Source organism: Alnus glutinosa, chromosome 10, assembly GCF_958979055.1.
Source record: "Alnus glutinosa chromosome 10, dhAlnGlut1.1, whole genome shotgun sequence".
Classification (NCBI taxonomy): domain Eukaryota; kingdom Viridiplantae; phylum Streptophyta; class Magnoliopsida; order Fagales; family Betulaceae; genus Alnus; species Alnus glutinosa.
The window spans coordinates 18257719-18278307 of NC_084895.1; the positions used below are offsets into that span (position 1 = coordinate 18257719).

Here is a 20589-nt window from a genome sequence, read left to right on the forward strand (position 1 = left end):
TTTTACAATTAAATACTCAAACTTAACTTTACGTTACTTGTTTTCGGCCCTAGACTTAACCCTTTATAAAATAGATCTAAGAGGAGGAGGGAGCAGATCTGCTTCCTCTTCCTCTCTCTTTTTCTCTTGTTTGTAGGTGTTCTCTGACCAAATCAGCAATTTTGGCATCTCCTCTATGCATCCGTTCATTTACATCAGTACTGGGCCGTTCATCTCTTCCTTGGCCGCTGCTGTTGTTTGCTGGTTGTGTTTTTGCTTTGAATATAAGTTTTCTTTTCTTTAGACTTGCCCTCATGGGCGGTCTATGGGATGAAAGTTAATCAGGTATGATGAGTTATCTCTTACGGCCTAAATAGTTCGGTGTGAGAGGTTATCTCTCATGGCTGGTTTTAATAAATTTTTATAGGATATTTGGCTACTATTATCTTAGATCTAGTTTGCTCGGAGTAGATCTGCTCTTTGACTATTTTTGTATATAAATCAGCGGAAGATAAAAGTCATAGATTGTACTTTATTGTAAGAATTTTATTTGTATTTATGACTATGTAACGTTATAGCATGTGACTATGATTTTTCAAAGCTTTATACTTTGTGATGTAAGAGCTTTATACTCGTTATATTTAATCAATGAAATACTCAGATCTTTCGTTCAAAAAAATAATAATAAAGTACTCAAACTTTAAAAAATATCAATTTAGGGTATTCATCTTTCATTTTTTTTGTTTTTTTTGTTTTTTTCCAAATTTCAATCATTCGTTTCAATTTTCCGTTAAATCTAGTAAAATTTTTCAAAATACCCATTTTTTTTAGGGAAAAAAAAAAGAGAAAAAATTGCAAGAATTTAAGTGTTAATCAGAATTTAATGGAATTTGCAAGAACACCAATGTCATTTTTATAATTTTTTTAACTAAAAATTACAGGAGTATTTTGAAAATTTTGATAAGATTTAACGGAAAATTCTAATGAAAAGTTGAAATTAAAAAAAAAAAAAGAAATTTGAAATATGGATACCTTAAATTGACACTTTCTAAAGTTTGACTACTTAATTACAAAAGTGTTGAAAGATAAGGGGTTATAACTAAAGTTTTCCCATTGTACTATATGCAATTTTATTATTCTTCCATCTTTTCGTTAAATTTTAGTTATAAATTGAAATTAATAATAAAATATAAGTTTAATTATTTAATTAACATCTTAATAGTGTGCAATCATACTATAGAATCATTTATTTTTGTTGTAAAACAAATTTATTTTTAAAATGATATTCAACCTAGCTTGAAGAAAATATTATAGGATGGTAATTAACTAATCTTCAAATTGCCTTATTTTTGGTCCTAATCAAATCTGTAAGAGCGTGCAAAAGTCTTGTCATATTTAATTACAAGATAATAAAAAATAATACGAATCTTTTGTATAGCATTACTCTTATTTATTTATTTATGATAGTCAATAGATATGATAGACGTGGAAAAGATGAAAGATTCGTGAAAGAAGAAAAAGAGTCAGATCATTTGTTTTCCACAATACGTAACTCTAAATAATTCATATATATATAGTAGTTGTATGAAGACAAAGCAAATTAAAGTCCATAGGCAGTAGCTCAGCGGACTTCAATTCATCTTCAGCAGTAAAACTACATATATTTTTGCTAAGAACCAAACACTAACATATAGTGTTTAGGTTTGAAAGTTGACAACAGATCGATAAGTTTTTCCGGGTTGCCAGCCGGCAGGGATCACGTTGTTAGCGTCGACGGTGCTGCCGGAGTCAAGCGAGGTTAGGCGGATAGAGAAAGGAGCCTGCAACGTGGAGCCAGCATCAAGCTTCCAAACAGCACCCCAGGACTGCTGCATGGGAAGCCATGAGGCCGAGTCAAGGGCCTGTTTGAGGTCGACTGAACCAAGGCTGCCATCGCCATCCTCGTATTCGATTAGGGAAGCAAAGTAGTTGGGATTGGAGCCAGCATCGACGTGAAAGGCTATTGACACACCAGGATAGTTGCACTCCACTCTGAAATATGTGACAAAAAAACAAAATGTTGAAAAAAGTGACAATTAATGACAAGAAATTTAATTTCATTATTTTAACTCAAGAATTAATCTCATGTCAAAATATTTGAAATTGAGCAATAATTAGTCTCGTGTCCAAATCTAGACTTTAAAAACAAGAATAAAAGACTTTTGACAATAATAATGAACAATATTATAATTATGTCACACTTTATGCCAGTAACTTGACCAAATGTATTCTTTTCTTTGCACCCACACGCCCCTTACGGTTTAACGCTAGTATTTTTTTTTAGCACATTTTAATTTTATATTTTTGTTGGGATTTAGAAGTAAATTCTAATGGAAGAGGTCAAAATGTCCAAAATGCCGGTTAACATTACATAACCCGTGAGACTTCCGATCGAAGTGTAAGTAAAGTTCCCTTAATTTAATTTTTTGAAGTAAAGAAGTACTGATAATAATCTTAATACGATAATTTTATAGTCAAAATATTTGAAATAGACTAATAATCTCGTGCCCAAATCTAGACTTTTAAAACCAAGAATAAGACTTTTGACAATAATGAAGAATTTTGTCACACATGCATAACCAAATGTATTGTATTCACTGCACCCACCTTAATTGCCCCCTACTCATACGCAATTACCTTCTATATTGAATCTGCAGAACTCCAGCATTGCGTAGTTGATCAGCCTGACCAGAAACTGCCATGGCTCCAAAAGCAGTCCCACTCAAATCAAAATGACTTGACTCTGAAGTGCACCCCGGACACTCGTCGGTGATAACTACCCTCACCGGGTTTCCTGAGCATGCTGCATTTCCTGTGCACTTCACCTGCATGATTATTGATAAACCAACAAAAAAAACAATTAGTTGTATAACAATCTACTAAATAATATTACTCAAAACGATAAAAAAAAAAAAAAAAAAAAAAAAGACGAAGAAGGTGGTGCACCTCGTAACAAGCTCCACATCCTTTGCCGGACTCGTATAAAGAAGGGCCTCCGGCAGATATCATTGAAGAGAATGGGGCTTGCTCTACTGTACTCCCATATCCACAAGCACCCCCTACATAGGCAAGACATGAAAATTTTAGCACATTTTACAGCAAATATTTTTGTATAAATTTTGTATGGATATATATGAGGAAGATAATCTCTTTCTCCATTACCATCACTCCCGGCACCAGTGGGGCTTCCATACCATGTTGCACCGGCGGGTGACCAACCAGAACTAGATTGAATCTTTGAGACATTAAGAAGCTTGGGATTGAAGCAAGAGCTAGGGTTCACTAGAAGAGAAGAAAGAGCTATGAGAGTAAATAGAGAGAATGATTTTTCAAGAACTACAAGAGCCATTGTCACAGTACTGATCAAGTCACAGCTAGTTGATTCAGTGGCTTAAATTATGAGGTAAATGACCGAGTAGTATTTATAGAAGAAGATCAGTGCTTGATTTCTCAATACATCCTATTATAACATGCCACGTGTCACTACGAGAGCATTTGAGTTTCATTAATTTTCTTAAGGTACTGCAGGCCAACATTTTTATATTGAGATATATATATATATATATATATATATATATATATATATATATATATATATATATATATATGTTGACATTTCCTGATTTCCTTAATTCACGTATTGAATTCATATCATGGTGCAACATGGTCGGGTAAAATACAAGGATATATATGGGCTATTCCTTATCATAGAAATGCCATGACTTCAGCAATGTATCATGCCTGGATCACTTGGCTTAATTAAGATTCATTGAATGCAATATATATGATAAAACGTTGAAATTTCAACATATATATATTAAATTCTTTTCTGAAATTTTATATCATGTATACGGTGATAGCACTTTGATTCGATTGATTGTACGTTTTATCGACTTCTAAAATCTTCATTTGTGGAACAAAGACAAGTTTTTACTTGATCAAAACATCTTTCTTTTCTGAAATTGAAATTCAATTGATGTTCCTAATGAAATCCAACGCATTCTCTGGGGTAACGCAGTTCGGTCACTCTAAAATTAAAGACTTTGATGGTGAAGTGAATAACAAGTAAACAATATTCAATTCACTAATTAAAGACAAAATGAGAGTGTATGAGATGATCATTAGAATCTATAGGATTTCTTTTTATATTTAAATTGTATTATTTCCTTTTCAGATAATATTATAATTAATCTAATTATATAATTAGAATCTGATCATTCATTGTCATGGGATTTATATTACTTATATTGAATATATTGTCAAACAAGTTCATAACGGTGGATTTATAACTTTAAGACCGAAGCATGCACCATAAATGTTGATATGCCTTTTTTTAATTTTACAATTACCACATTAATGATGATGTAGCAATACTAATTAACCAATCATTGACCTCTTTTTTTCTTTTCTTTTTTTTAATTAGGACTGATCCAAAAATCAGTTGATCGTCACATCAGTATCGTGAAATAGTTGCAAAACAAAATGTAATTCTTAGCATTATTCCTTTTAATATTTTAACATGATATCAATGACAGTTTTCAAAAAACTCTTGGACAATGTTCAAAATCCGCCACCGTACTGCTTCAATGAAAATCATAATGCTTTTGGGTATTAATTTGAATCAAAAAAATACCAACAGGTTCTATAGATCCCGGCCATCTAAATCCAAAATGTTAAAAACGTCGTTTATAACTTAAGTACGAACCATCAAGTTTGTAAAAGTGAAATTCAAGCTTCTAGATAAGTAATTCACTAATTCTTCTATCTTCTAATCAATTATATATATGCGGAAAAAAAAAATTAGAAACTCAATGCAAATTGAGTTGAAGGGGATAAATGAAGCTGAACTATATATGTTAAAGTATTAATTTAATAATTTTATTTATATCTTCCTATAAGTTTGAACTTTTTGGATAAGTGGTAATGTAATAAGATATTAGAGCCAAATGTCCTGAGTTCTAATATTGATTTTTATCATTTACCTCTTATTTTAATTAAATATTCTACGTCTTGGGTCTCACCTATTAAAATGAATTTTGAGATTACACATAAGGGAGAGTGTTAAAGTATTGATCATTTAATGATTAAATTTACCTCATTCTATAAGCTTAAGTTTTTGTAATAAGTAATAAGTTAACATTACTTTTTGCAATAAGTGATAAGTTAACAAAGTAATGTTGAACCCATCCATCGGTGTGCGGTGCAAGTTCTATGTTTTCTATGTTTCAATTTTAATTCCGTATCTTTGAGTATTTTCATTATTATTATTATCTTTTGGAAAAAGTACATGTAACCAAACTACAATCTTATTGTTAATGTCTCTCCTTCCAAACTATTAATTGTGTCAATCTTTCCCCCTAAATTACTGAAAAATGTTAATATCTCCCTTAATGATAAAAATGTCATTCATAAAAATTATAAAATTTGGAAAAAAAAAAAAACTAAAAAAGTTATTTAAAAAAATCTAAAATAACAAAAAGTCATACAAAAAAAAAAAAAGAAAAAAACGAAAAAAATTAAGAATAAAATAAAAAATAAAAACGGGTTTCTTTCTTTTTTTTTTTTTTTTTTAAAAAAGTTTTTTTTCCTTAAATCTTTAAAAATTTCTTTTTTAAAAAAGTTATTTTTTTAGTTTTATTTTTATTTTTTTGAATTTATAAATACATTTTTGTCTTATTGAAAAAAATTTATGATCATTTTTATCTTTTTGTTTAGAGAATACAGTTATATGTTTTGGTAGTTTAAGGAAAGACATTGACACAATTAATAGTTTAAAAAAAAATTGATAATTAAATAATAATTTGAAGAATATATTTGCTTTTCCCTATTCTTTTCCTATAATTAGCTAAATTTAATTACTCCCATCAAAGTCAAAACCATTTCTCTACGCCACCGAATAAACTACAACTTCATTGGTCACGTTTTGCACGAACGTTGCATCAACTAGAAAACGGTTGCCAACTAGGACGGTTATGACATCTTGGCGGGCCCACAGAAACAGTAGACCCACATGCTTCGAGGGTCCCACATTCAATCCGGAATTTAGAGTATGGACCGACCAAATTAGCTTTGTATTTGGGTCTTTGTTTTTTTTTGGGCAATCACCCCCTTTTCAAGGAGATACTTTATTAACGTCACGAAAGATTTGCGGTCTTGATTGAAAGCGAGACATGTTCGTTGATGATGCCGTTAATGACGGTTATTAGCCGTTGAAGATCTCATTCTTCGCTGATCCAACGGCAGGAAAACATCCATCTCGCACGTGGGAGTCCCACATTGTTGAAAAACAACGGCACGCAATGTTTGCCAAGGATTGGGGTTTTGTGCAGGCCTTTTTTTCTACGTATTTATAATGATGTCGGGGAATGTAGACATGTAGGTACTTACATACGTAAGGCATGTAGGTACTTCACCAACAGATAGTTGACTTTTGCTCTGATTTAGAAAAGGAAGGACCATCCAACGGTGGAAAATGGTCCTTAAATTGAGTATGCCGGCCGAGGCTGAAGACATGGTCATCACTTTCATGGTGAGATAGGAGAGACAGAGAAATCTATAAATTCCCAATTTGGTGACTGAGGCTGCACATGGCCATCACTTTCACAGGAGGAAAAATAAAAAGAGAAAGAAAACCAGCAAATGGACAAATTGTTAGTGGGTGAAAGAAAATGCAGAGACAAAAAATACATGAGTAAAGTTAAATATTGAGCTGACATGTAGTGTCTGGCCCCTATTAATCTTTGGATAAACTCTTATTAAAAATAAAATAAAATTTAAGAACGGATGAGTACGATCATCTTAGTCCAATGGAATGAGAGTAGACCGGAAGTGTACGTAGTATGATTCAAAATACATTTATCCAGAAAAGAAGGAAGCATTCATTAATGTTTTAGAGATAATATTAGTCATTAACATATTTCAAGTTAAATAGAGATAAAATCTATTTTATGGTTCATATTAAAATTTACTGATTTGATTTGATAGTATATATGTTTCATGTCATTTAAAATTTTAAATGCCATGACCTTATTTACACATTTTTCATTACAAATTGATTTTCTGAGCCTCAATTTCTTGTAAGAACATTCAACTTATTGTCATGATTAACATGTAATCTTTTTCAAACTACGTACAATATGGTTTATGTTAAAAAGTTGAATACAAAATCTACAGGTCACAAGTCTAGCCAATATCTTTCAAGACTAGAGTTTTAACTAGTCTTCTTTAAATGCAAGGGATTGGGAGTTGATCCATCTTCTTCCGGTGCTTTTGCTTTAGGATTATGGAAGAAACTTGTGAGAGTTTGTTGTCATTGTAGTCACGTGTTGGATTTGGATCGTGTCGAGATATGGGATATGAGATTATATAGGACAATTATTATTTGACCCGTTTAATTTAACGGTCATACCCTTAATGATCCTAATCCGGTAATTTCGTGTTTAGTTTGTGTCAAAAATTACAAACTAGCCCTACCTCCACCTAGGAGTGTACATGCGGGTGGATATTCAAAGCCTGCTATTCCCTACCCGCACATGCGGATGCGGTTAGTAAAAATTAGTATCTACATATGTGGATGCGAATAGCGATTTTAGAGTATGCGGATACGGTTATTAACCGCATCCAGATAACCGTATCCGTATAACCTTTATATATAATATATATAAAAAAAAAATTATTATATTGTATTTAATAAATTCACCAAAATGACATCGTTTTGGAATAGATATATGTTATGTTTACATTGATTTAGTTGGCTGTGTTAATTTCTCGTGTAATATTTGAGCAAAAATGTAAAAGTAATGTGGAATCAATATATTTTCAAAAGATTAAGGCTCTTAAAAATTAAAAAAAATAAAAAAAATATTAAAACAACCCCAAAACACTACTAAAAATCAGCCTAAATTACTTTAAAAATCGTTTACAATAGGCTCTAATAGAGACTCAAAGAATGTCTAAAAGACTAAAATAGACTCATTATATAAGATGCATATAGCAAATAATAGCCATATTTAATAATCACTCGGATACAGTTAGTAAAAACATCATGCGGATATTTAAAAGTGATATCCACATTTTGTAGATACGACTGCGAATATTACAAATAACGGCATCCGCATGTAGCTCTCTACCTCTGCCCTCTTTCTCAAAATTAAATGTTGATGGGTGATCTCAAGGTGATTCGAGTACTTATGTTGCATGGTTCCTCAGTACTCAGCAGGCGCTTTAATTTTTGATGGTTTTGCTATTAAACTATTATTGCGTAATTATAGGCATGTTTGGGTAACCATGTTTTTCAATTATATTTTATTATTTTTAGAAAACATCTTTGGGTGAATTTTATAAATTCAAATTTTATTCAAGTTTTTCTAATTTTGTTTCAAGTTGTCTAAACTATCTAAACATAATTTTAAATTTTCTCAATATTTGTAATTTTGAATATAATAAAAAATAATAAAATAAAATACAAAAAAATCAAGCCATATATTTTTGTTGGAGGAATAAATTTGCGTGATTATAGGTAATTCTTTAAACAAAAATATAATTTATAAACCATATTTACTCTTAATACAATAATTAAATCTATTCTCGTTGAATCACAGAACACGACATCAATTAATGGACACGACGAAAGACAAGATTGATATCCCTTGGTGGTTGATTGATATATTTTTCCTGAAATTTTAAAGGTCTGGGTTTTTCTTGGAAAGAGTGGGGCTTGATAACAATCATAATATCATTTACGTCTAAATACCTACTATTGTTTGAAATATTACTGTAAAGCATATGCCATTCACGTTTTTTTTTTTTTTTTTTTTTTATTATTATTAATTTAACGCAAAATAGAATTAAGAGTGTTTTAATAATATATGATAGTAGTAAAAATTATGAATCTAAGATAGAAAAGAGAATTTAGGAAGAGAGAAAATAATAAATAAGAAAGATAAAACATCTAATTGCCTCAAATAAGCAAAAAAAAAAATTAAAAAAAAAAATAAAAAAAAAAAAAGAAGAAGAAAATACCAAATTGAAGGATGGGACTTGCAGCCAATTCCCTTGCAGCTCTCATATAGAGGGTCTTGGGCCCTAGGCTGTTTGGGACAAGTAAACCTCACAGCTCACACTTGTTCTCTATGCAGAAACTATTCAAATTGATTGCAATTCGGTCAAAGAATCAGGTACATGGGCCCTCACCTTTTCTTTATGTGTGGACTACCTGAATTGGCTACAATTCAATTAGCGAATTGCAGTAAATCCTTATCCATTGAAACATAGTTCTGTATTTGCCTCTTTTAAACTCCAATAAATACCAGCTCCTTATATTACTCGTCTATATATACAATTACAGAGTGATCGAATAACGAACATTTGAAAACTATAAGATAAACTACAAGACTGATATAATGATATAAGACATTTGAATATATGAATTACGATTCATTAACTGTAAGGACCCTAACTTAATTGATTGATTATTAACCAGGGATGCCACAATTATTCCTCAAAGTGAGATTTATAGAGGAAAACTTGGTTATTTTTGTGTTTTTTTTTCTTCTTTTTTAACTACTACCACCACTAAAAGTCGCACGAGAAAGCTTAAGTATGTAGTGAACCCATCTGTTTATAAAACATTTTATTATAATCAGGGATAGAGCCAGAAGTTTTTATAGGCTGGGGCCAATGGCCAAAAACTTTTCTTGGTAAGGCCAATAGGCTAAATTTTTATTTTTTACCTTATATTTTTTAATTTTTTTTAGAATTTGGGGTATGGCCCCTGCCAGCCCCCCTCCCTCCGTCATTGATTATAATATATATGTTACAAGCATAAAGAATTCTCAACAAAAAAGTAAGATAGATAATCATTTTGGTGTTCATAAGAGGATTGGGCTTTGTGTGCTGTAGTTTTAACTACAACACACGTGCTGTTAAAAAAAAGTGATGGCTCAAATTTAACTAAATAATTGAAGGGTTTAGATATGTTCCAAGATAAAAGTCCACATCTCTTCCCTCTATCACCGCTTCTCCTTCATTTTCTCCTCCGTAAAACTTCTCTCTCTTCTGTCCATCGTCGTCCACACCAGCAAAGCCCAAAGAAAATGATTTAAAAAAAAGATTAGATTTTGCAAAGAACCACCATATGGGCATGAGATTTTGTGGAAAAAAGTTTGAAATTTTGTGACTCTTAACGGCCTTGGACCATGTTCTTGCCTTCATCAACTCTAACAATCACAAAATTTCGGGTTAAGACTGAAAAATGCAGAGAGGAAGTGAAAGAACAGAGGATTAGACTATTTTAAGGAGGTAAAAAATTGTGTCTTGAGAGAGAGACTCTTCAAGCTTTTGAAAAGTCTTGGACTGAGGTCCAGACTTTTGAAGAAATTTTGCAGATGGCGTTGATGTGATAAACATCTCCATGGGAGTTGATGATATGCCATTAGAAACCAATCCAATCTCAATAGCGTCATGTCGTGCTGTGAAGAAGGGTTAGTGGTTTCAACTTTCAACTTCAACAGGAAATAATGGTCCAGCCCTTGGGACAATACACAACGGGCTTCCTTGGGTCTTGACTGACACAGCCGGCTCCGTTGATCGTTGGTTCGTCGGATATTTGACTCTTAGAACCGGTGAAACCATTATTGGATGGACCATGTCCCCGAGCAACGCCTTATTACAAGACTTACCACTGGTGTATGACTTTCATTTGGCAACAGTGGAGAAAATGAAGGAGAAGCAATGATAGAAGGAAGAGACGTGGACAAAAATCTTGGAACAGCTCTGAACCCTTTAATTATTTAGTAAAATCTGAACCATTCATTTTTTTACAGCATGTGTGCTGTAGTTTTAACTACAACACACAAGCCAGATCCTACATAAGTATATGTATAAATACATGTATATGAAATTGGTTTTAACTCTCCACCACAAGCTCCACCTGTACCCACGACCCTCTTATGGTGATGTTTGCGAGTCCCATGGGACCTCTAGTAAAACAACGATGCCACAGGCATTGCACATAGTGAGTTATCCCTTAGTTTATAGATCAAGTTAGACCTCGGGTAAGTCACTCAACTAGCGATACCCGTAACTGGTGACATAGGTGGTTATGTTGGTCAAAAATAGCATTTGGATCCAGTGTGCAAAGTAACATCTAATCAATAGGGCGAGATGATCGTCTATATAAACTGCTATTCATTTGAAAATTTAGCATTCACAACATATAAATCACAAAACATTTCATTCTTCTAAGAATATAAACATTTATCGTTTATTAAAGTACTCATGCTTGCTAAAATATCACTTTCAAGTTCACACTTTAATAGGTTTCCATATTGTTGCATAAGCATGGTTGATGTAAGAGTTAATGGATTATGATGTTTAGTTAAGGTTGTAAGTAAAATAGTTAATGTAAATATTTGATTATAAATGTGAACAAGCTAAGATGTTTTAGTGCTCTAGTGAATTTTTTGAATGATGTCTCCAATTTAAAAGAAATACAAATTTTAAAGGATATTCTGTTGCGAGTTTAATGTAAAAGCATAGAAGTAGCGCCTCATGGTATTTACATATGCTTGAAAATTGTTGTGGTGTTACAAAAAATAATAGTAGACGACACAATTTAGGGGTGGGCATGATAACCATTGCATAACCCAACCTAAGAAAACAATATAAACTCACACAAAATGGTTGTTTTTCACCTGTTAGTATAGTGATGGTCGGTAACAAAAAAAAAAAAAAAAAACATTGACAAGGGTGCTTGAGCCAACCAACCCATGCCATTTAGTTGATGGCATATTCGAGAACCCACATTGATCTAGTGGCCCTACCACCAAAACTAGTGGTAGGGTGCAAGATCTTTTTCCAATCTAATGGCAATTGTGAGATCTTGCATTCCAACCACCACCCACTACAAACTGACTAAAAACTACTACGAATTGATGTGGATAATCAATTCGTAGGAAATTTTCATCTGTTGACATTGATTTATTCGATTGTCAAAGACCATCAACAATTGACCCATGGGCTTAGTCCCACCCTTAGGGGTAACAAAGAAGTAATTTCCTTGACATTAATTACTATCCTGTAATTTAATTTTTGAAAAGTTTTTTTCCTACATTTTTTAAAAGATTTCTATTATTGGAGCTCACTAAAATGAGAAATTCGTTACTATCTTGTCTTTTTTTTTTTTTTTTTTTTTTTTTTTTTTTTTGGTTTTTGTAGCACTTTAGTTTACCATTTTTTTTTTTTTGGCAATTTATACATGTGTTTCAAAGAAAACTAGATCAATACAAATATTGTAACAATCTTTTGAAAAGTAAATAAAATAGAGGTGATAATGGTAATGACGAAAATTTATCTGGTATTACTTTAGGTATCTAAATTACTAATCAAATATTCCATACATTAGCAAAGGAGTATAAATAGCAACTTTTAATACACGTTAAGATTGATATAAAAGAATCAATATTTAGTGTTTTGTTGCAAATGAAAATATATAATTTATAAATGTTAAATTACCAATTATCCCAAAAGCTTACACTGATAAGAAGAGGTAAATTTATTCACTTAATCAATATTTTAATTCTCCCCCTCACGTGTGGGCTCAGACTTCCTTTCAATAGGTGAAGCCCAACACGTGGAATATTTGATTCAAATTGGAGGTAAATGACGGAGACAAGGTTCAAACTTAGGACCTTTGGGTCAGATACAATGTTAAATCATCATTTATCCTAAAAGCTTAAACAGATAGGACGAGGTAAATTTAATCACTTCATTAATATTTTAACAATAATGAACCTTTTACTACAATTTTGTAATTCCTAGGGTAATATATCATGTAAACTTGAGTAATTCTAGAATTTTTCTTTTATCCCTCTAAGAATGATGCAGCTTTTTTAATCACTGCTTGATCAAAATTCAATAGTGATCAATCACAAGTTCAATGATGATTTTAAAAGCCACCATTCTTGGAGAGACACAAGAGTGGCTTCTAGCATTATTGATGTAACTGTTTTCAAATTTCAACAAATATGTTCAAATAATGGTTTAGAGTTTGTCATATCAGTGTTTATCACCTCTATCAACTAAAGATTCACTAGCTTAGCATGTATAATACTTTAAAAGAAAAAGATACCAATATGATGAAATCTAAGCCATTTAATTTGAAAATCATGGTTGAGATTTGAGAAATCTACAAGGTAGAATAACCTAAAACTTCAATACGATCTTGATGTGCATTGCTTCAATTAAATGAAAGACATATAAAGAGAGTAGTTATGAAGTTTTACCTCATCAAAGTTGAAACTCAACGATTCTGCCTATAAATGACATAATTGGGGTTGGTGACATGCTGATAAAAGCAATCCAATAAACAACTAACATAACGGGCACTTCCACGATGTTCGACATTAATTCTCACTTTTGGCTCGCAATTGACTTTGAGGCAATTTCCAAGGATATGAAAATTAAATGGGTCAAAAACTCGGGTTTCAGTGAAGCACACTGCAAAAGATTTATCTATACAAAATTCATATCGTTTGTCAGGAAATGGCCACGTGCTTTTAATTCTAGCACACTGACCAACTACATGTGCAAGGCACAAATGCAATTCTCCAAAATCAAGTTCAGAGGAATAAGGAGGCAATATGGGAGGTGAAGAAAGAGTGAATGAGGTTGGGGCAATGTTATTGGCTTGCACACTAAAGAGAATAAGGATATACAATTTTGTGATCACCAACATAAGTTTTCTGACACATTTCATAACCATATTTTTTTTTCTTTAGAAAGTTTCTTATTTTAAGTTCAACTCAAAATTATAATATGGCTTAAACGATTACATTTATATGTAAGTGAAGTGACTTTTGATTAGGCCAAAAGTTTTAATAGTTTTGAATTGACTTATTCTTAAAGTAATTTTATTCTAAAAAGAGTTTTTTTAATACTTCTTATTTTAAGAAATATGACATTTTTATAGTAAAGTGACTTTTGGTTATAGTAAAAGGTTGAAGACAATATTTATGCTAACATGTGACTTTTTGCAAAACTAAAGTATACTTGCATGAGTTAATTTATTTTCAATAAACAAGTAAAGATGGATGATTAGATAATTATGATAATATTATATCAGTGCACCCATTCAAAAGGTTTCGAAATATTAGCTTAGAAAGCATGGTAAACACGTCATATAAAAATAGATCAAATTTGAATTATACAAAAACACACTTTATATTAAAGATACTACTCAAAAGCCTACATGTATAGAATAGAAAAATTACAAAAGATAAAGGAGTTTTGCAAACTATGAAGAGACATTTGAAGCATATAGAATAGATCGACTAGATTATAGAAAGATACATGACTTACTGTGGATAGGGAAAATGTATTGATTCATTGCTTAAGTAACACAAAATGCTATGTTGTACAACATTGACTTAATGAAAGTTTTCCGTAAATGAGAGCTGTTATAAAATAGTATCTTATGATTGTAAGATAAGTCAAAAAAAAGTTAAGTGGCTTTTTAGATTAGAAAAAGGAAATATTATCTCCTAGTTAGGTTTATAAGCTTCTTATGTGAATATTTGGCTTCAAGAAACTTTTATTTCAATTGAGAGTTGTTTATGTTGTGATCAGATGGTATCGTGCACACACCAATGATGCGTAATATAAGAAGAAGAAGAAGATAAAAGAGAGAGAAAGACACATCATTTACATGGTTCGGCAATTTGCCTACGTCCACAGGAGTGAGTGCAGCTATATTCAATATCTCAATAGTTCTGAGTTACAATACAACATATATATAGTAATCCCTGTAGCCCCCAAAGAACCCTAGTTCCCTAGGCACTAATTGCGTTTCTCCAGACGCGCATCTAGACGACAACAACTTAGCATCCAAACTGCTACATTAGGTCTTCCGTGTTTGCAACCACCACTTTCCTGTTGAAAGACCACATCGAACAGATGCTCTCGGGTCTAGGTGTCCGCTGAACTATCCAAACACCTAAGAGAACATGAACTCCCTGTGGTTGCTGTCTCTTGAACCGTTCGGAAACTCCTCTGAGCCGTTTGGACAATCACCTGCGAATATGAATATTCGCCACCTTGAAGATAAACAAGTATCGTACCTCCACCTGGAACTGGTAAGTTGGGGATGACGCCTCCTCCCATCTCCTTTCTACCACATGGAGACATCTATCAAGTCACGGTAACGGGCTTCGTCAACATTTCTGCTGCATTCTAAAAATTGTGGATCTTCTCAAGTAACAAATCACTTGTAGAAACCAATTCTTTGGTCTTGTGAAACCTTTGATCTATATGTTTGGTTCTGCATGATACACCTGGTTCTTCGCCAAATAAATGGCACTTTGACTGTCACAGTATAACTAAACTCCACCTTGCTGAACACCTAGCTCTCTGACTAACCCTCTGAGCCACAAAGCTTCCTTAGCAGCCTCAGCCGCCGCCATGTACTCCGCCTCAGTTGTGGACATCGCAACAATAGACTGGATCATGGATCTCCAACAAATAGGTCCTCCGGCAAGAGTCGACTACACATAACCTGTAGTCGACCTCCTGTCATCCAAATCCCCTGCATAGTCTGCATCTACATGCCCCACAACTGACACATCACTCTTCAGTCTGGCAAAAGTGATGCCATAGTTTGTAGTACCCCTCAAGTACCTAAAAATCCACTTGACTGCATCTCAATATTGTTTCCCTGGATTTGCCATGAATTTGCTCACCACACTGACTGCTTGAGCCAAATCTGGCCTAGAACATACCATAGCATACATTAGACACCCCACTGCATTGGCATATGAGACCTTAGACATGTCTTCAGTTTCTTCAACTATCTTTGGACATTGTGAGGTAGACAAATGAAAATGACTTGCCAAAGGTGTACTCATCGGTTTCACATTCTCCATGCTAAACCTCTCTAGCACCTTCTTCACATAGCCGACCTGGGATAGCCCCAATTTCCTAGCATCCCTGTCCCTGTAGATCTCCATCCCAAGAACCTGCTTGGCTGCGCCTAAATCCTTCATGTCGAATTCTTTGCTCAACAAGGCCTTCAGCTTGTTGACTTCTTTCATACTTCTAGCTGCGATAAGCATATCATCCACGTACAGTAACAGAAAAATATATGAGTCATCATCAAGGCTCCTCACATACACACAATAGTCATACTCACATTTGCTGTAGGCAATCTTGACCATGTAGGAGTCAAACCTCTTGTACCACTGCCTTGGAGACTGCTTTAACCCAATAAATGACTTTTTCAGTTTACAAACTAAATGCTGCTGTCCAGGTTGACTGAACCTTTATGGCTGCTCCATGTAAATGTGCTCCTCCAAATCGCCATGGAGAAAAGTTGTCTTCACATCCATTTGCTCCAATGCCATGTCCAAATGTGCTACCAACGCCAAAACTCCTCTGATGGAAGTATGCCTGACCATTAGGGAAAATATTTCCTCGTAGTCAACCCCTTTCTGCTGTGAGTAGCCCTTTGCTACTAAGCGAGGCTTGAACTTTTCTCCCCATTTTTTCTAATACTGCTTCCTTCTTCTTGAACGCCCACTTGCACCCTATCGCCCTCTTTCTCTCTGGAAGCTCCACCAAATCCAACGTTTGATTCTTGTGCAAGGACTCCATCTCTTCAGCCAAAGCACCCACCCATCTACTTTTCTCCTGTCTATTGACTGGCTCTTGAAAAGCAGTAGGATCTCCGCTACTAATAACAAGAGCATAAGAAGCCATGTCTTCGAAACCATACCTAACTGGTTGTAACGCCCTGCTTTTACAAAAAGCGTAAGTGAAAATTTTTACGATTTCCACGTGACATTACTACAATATCATCAGAGTTAAGATTTGGCAGTGGAATATAATACATCGAACTGATTTGGATTTAACTAACATAACAGAGCTTCTAACTAAAATACTTCTAGACATTCAATAGAAAATACTTAGAACAAATATATGGAAATAGGTGTCAATAGTGACACAAAAGAATAGATGGAATTTTAGCAATCTTCTCAACATAAAATGTTATAAACACAGAAGACTACAAACAAAATACAATCTATGTGCCCTTATCTTTAAAACCTCTTGAGCTCTAATCTTCATCTATAAAAACCTGCACCAATATACATATATATATAGAAACAAAAAACACAAAATACCCTAAGTGAGTCCACTGTTTCCAATAATATAATGAATGCTGATTTATTTAATAAATGCAACATAATGCAGATATGACTTTATAATCACGTGTATATGCAATATATGATCCATGGTAGCTAATCACAGTCATAGATTGAAAATATACATAACCATAAAAATAATAATAGGACAGTTTTATATGCAAGGTTTAATTATCATCTTTTGCACTCCTCTCGTGATGGAACCAACGGTCCAGATTAACGTGTTGTGGGAACCTATGGTCCCAGCTGGCAATACCTTCACCCCCCGCTGTATTAGCCAACTCTCACTTAAAGCTTATTTTATCTGGGACTAGGAACCTAAGGTCCTAGCTGGCCTGTAAACCTACGATTACAACATTTGCTTATTATTATCTTTATAGGAACCCACGATCCCACTGGCAATACCTTCGCCCCCCGCTGCATTCACCAGCTTTGTTATTAATCAGTTTAATTAAAATATAAAACATGTAAATTCACATGCACAAACAAATTAAATAACGCAGTAAACACAATATTATGAAAAAAATCCACTAGCTTCGTCTTCAGTAAGTATAAAGATACTTACTCTCCTTAGTGTAGTTCCTTAGCCTTCTTTTCTGCATATAAATCCATCCATATATATATATATACATATATATATATATATATATATATATATATACATATATATATATATATATATATATATATATATACATATATATATATATATATATATATATATATATATATATATATATATATATTAATTATCTAACAAACAAATCATTGTTTATAGACACTCATCTCTTTATATTTATTATTATCAATCACTTCATTATGTTTGAGACGATCACTTATAAGAATCTTAAAACCTTGGTTCATGATTTGATGACGAGGCTATATGACCAATACCACCAAATATGAACTTAAAGGGTTAAAATATATCATAAAGACAATAAGAGTAAATCCGATCAACTCATGAAATCATGAGGACATAAAATGTAAAAGCTGTTTATATTACTTTTTATTTTAATTCTTTTATCTCTTAAGCTTATTGGGTCTTTACACAACTCATAAGACAAGTAACATGGAAATTATATATAAAATAAATTAAAGTCTTATTTAACAACTTACCAAAAAGTCCTATCTATTTGAATTCAGGATTTCCGTCCAAATGGAGGGCAGCTTACTCCAACCTACTTTTAGATGGTCAAACCTACTCCGATTGATGTAAAATTTTGAGGGTAGATAGAAAACTTCAAGACAAACACTTTCTCTTTTTCGTTCGACTCAATCCGAGTTTGTTATGACTTAGTTCTGGTCAGTCAAAGTTTTTGGTTTTCTTTCTATCTTCTGGGTATTGGCCAAGTAAGAAGAGTAGAGAGGGGAAGCTTTTCCCCCTCTGTTTTCTGGTAGAAAAATACAGCAAAAGGTGTTGGACAACTGCTGTTTGGCCAAGTGAAAGTCATAAGGAGAGAGTGACTTGCAGAGAAAGAAGAGAGGAAGAAGAAGAGTGGGGATGAGTGCAGGAACTAGAAGTGAGCTTCTCCTTTTATGCACAATTGGATGGCTGGGATGCCTTGGATCAAAACTGATCCAAGGGCTGCTAATCCAGGTGTGGGCAGCAAGAAGCACTAAGTGCAGAGAACGTGGATGTGGGGCTCTACAAGGCACACAAGACTCATCATGAGGGAATAAGCATCTATCCTATAAACTAATGAATAAACCTTTAACTAAATTCTTTTGGATTACTAATTCTTGGGTATCAACATGAAAGCTGGGCATTCTGGATGTGGGACAAGGGCATCACTTGTGGTGATGAGTGCACAAATCAGAGGAAGTGGGTGATCAGTTGTCCAACCAAAGGAAAGTATTAAATGATATTATATTTGGATTTTCGTCCAAAACAGAGGTATTATTTTTCACAGGTGTTTTCATGTCATTAATCAAGTCTAAAAATTATGAAATTTAGAGGATAGCTAGAGGAATTCGAGACGAACGTTCTGGCTTTTGAATCGACCAAAACGGAGTTCGTTTGACCCTGTTTCTATTGTTTCAAAGTTTAAGGTCTGTTTATTGAATTGAAACTATAAACGGTTTTTTTTAATCAATGAATATTTATTTTCATAAATATTCATATTTATTCTTTTGCCTTATTAATAGGTCTTAAATCTAATTTAAGACATTAAATCTTATGTCTTAAAATCTGGGGCGCTACATTGGTGGCCTGATAGTGTGCCTAGGTCTGTCTGTGGCTAAAGTGTGCTGCTCCTTAGCACCTGAAGTAGAGGGCTCTGTACCCTGATAAGTGTTTTGCTGCACAAAATTCTCTAGCTCCACTTGCACCACCTGCTTATCATTGCTACCACTTTCTGGCACCTGCTGCTATTCTCCCTGAGTACTCTTTAACATGGAATTTTCATTTGAAAAAAAATAAAGACTCGTAATTAATGTGTGTGTGTGTGATCAATTGTGCAATAAAATATTAAATGGAGAATTTAAAAGAGACAAATATTTTGTAGACGAAGTGGAAACTCTTATCAAGAGAAAAACCACTTCGGGGCAGCCAAACCCGATGCAGTAGTCGTACCACTAACTTTGGCACGTACCTATACATGAACGCTTCCCAATCCGACCTCTTGTCTGAAGGGGTCTTCATTGGACTCCTTTAGCTTAGGGCTCCTCCTTAAACTATACTTCAACGATTGATCAAGTCACACAAATAAAACTTTAAGAGAGCTAGCAAATATTACAATCTCTCCCTAAACACCCTCTGTTAGCACATAGGAATTCAATACTGAATTCTTTAAAGAACATATGCCTAGAGGCCTCCATATATAGGCTTTAGAAGACCTAATACAATACTGATTCAGAGTTCTCTGGGAGGCGTCCGGACCAAGACAGTAGGCGTCCGGACAGCAAGCAGCAACCAACTTCTTTTCACGCGGACTCATATGTTTCTTCAGTAATCTTCAGTCTTCGCATCTGGACGAAATAGCCCTAGTGTCCAGAAGGTTGCATGCTGTCTTCACTATTCACTGCCTTCAGTTTACTGTTCGAACACCTGTGCGAACAGGTGCTCTCAGGTCCAAGTGTCCATTAGACTCTCTAGACATCTATGCGAACATGTATTCCCTGTGGTTGGTGTTTGCTGTGGTGTTCGGACACTTCTTTGAACACTAATGGGCGTCCAGACGCTTCCTCTGGCTATTTGGACGATCGCAAAGGAAACTGCTTCTGCTGAGCTGTAAGTGCGCCAGAATCTTCCTTAACTTCCAGAAATTTCCTTTCTTGATAGTTGTGACACTGAACTTATCATATTAGGCCATTTCCATATTAGAGAATATATTTTGAATTATCTTTAGAAAATTCTCTGAATTACAGCATTCCTGTTTCA

General features: G+C 33.6%; 1 protein-coding gene across 3 annotated transcripts; it reads right to left on the reverse strand.

Moving 5' to 3' along the window:
- Window positions 1-1510: 1510 nt before the first annotated feature.
- LOC133879999 (putative expansin-B2) lies at window positions 1511-13800 on the reverse strand. 3 transcript variants are annotated; one of them, XM_062318843.1, is made up of 6 exons: window positions 13302-13800; window positions 9040-9232; window positions 3181-3300; window positions 2965-3077; window positions 2656-2843; window positions 1511-2010 (listed from the first exon to the last, which is right to left on the reverse strand). In XM_062318843.1, exons 2-6 carry the CDS (start codon window positions 9083-9085, stop codon window positions 1677-1679), a joined length of 801 nt encoding a protein of 266 aa, XP_062174827.1. In that variant the 5' UTR covers window positions 9086-9232; window positions 13302-13800; the 3' UTR covers window positions 1511-1676. The 3 variants fall into 3 exon arrangements, with proteins under 3 accessions (XP_062174827.1, XP_062174828.1, XP_062174826.1); XM_062318844.1 differs by having other exon boundaries at window positions 9040-9241; XM_062318842.1 differs by lacking the exons at window positions 9040-9232; window positions 13302-13800 and having other exon boundaries at window positions 3181-3397.
- Between the last annotated feature and the right edge of the window lie 6789 nt (window positions 13801-20589).

Coding starts and splice junctions, on each gene's coding strand:
- LOC133879999 (XM_062318842.1), bottom strand. CDS start 3,367: ATGGCTCTTGTAGTTCTTGAAAAATCATTCTCTCTATTTACTCTCATA. Junction 3,078..3,180: donor CACTGGTGCCGGGAGTGATG/GTAATGGAGAAA, acceptor TTGCCTATGTAG/GGGGTGCTTGTGGATATGGG. Junction 2,011..2,655: donor CTGCAGATTCAATATAGAAG/GTAATTGCGTAT, acceptor CACATATTTCAG/AGTGGAGTGCAACTATCCTG.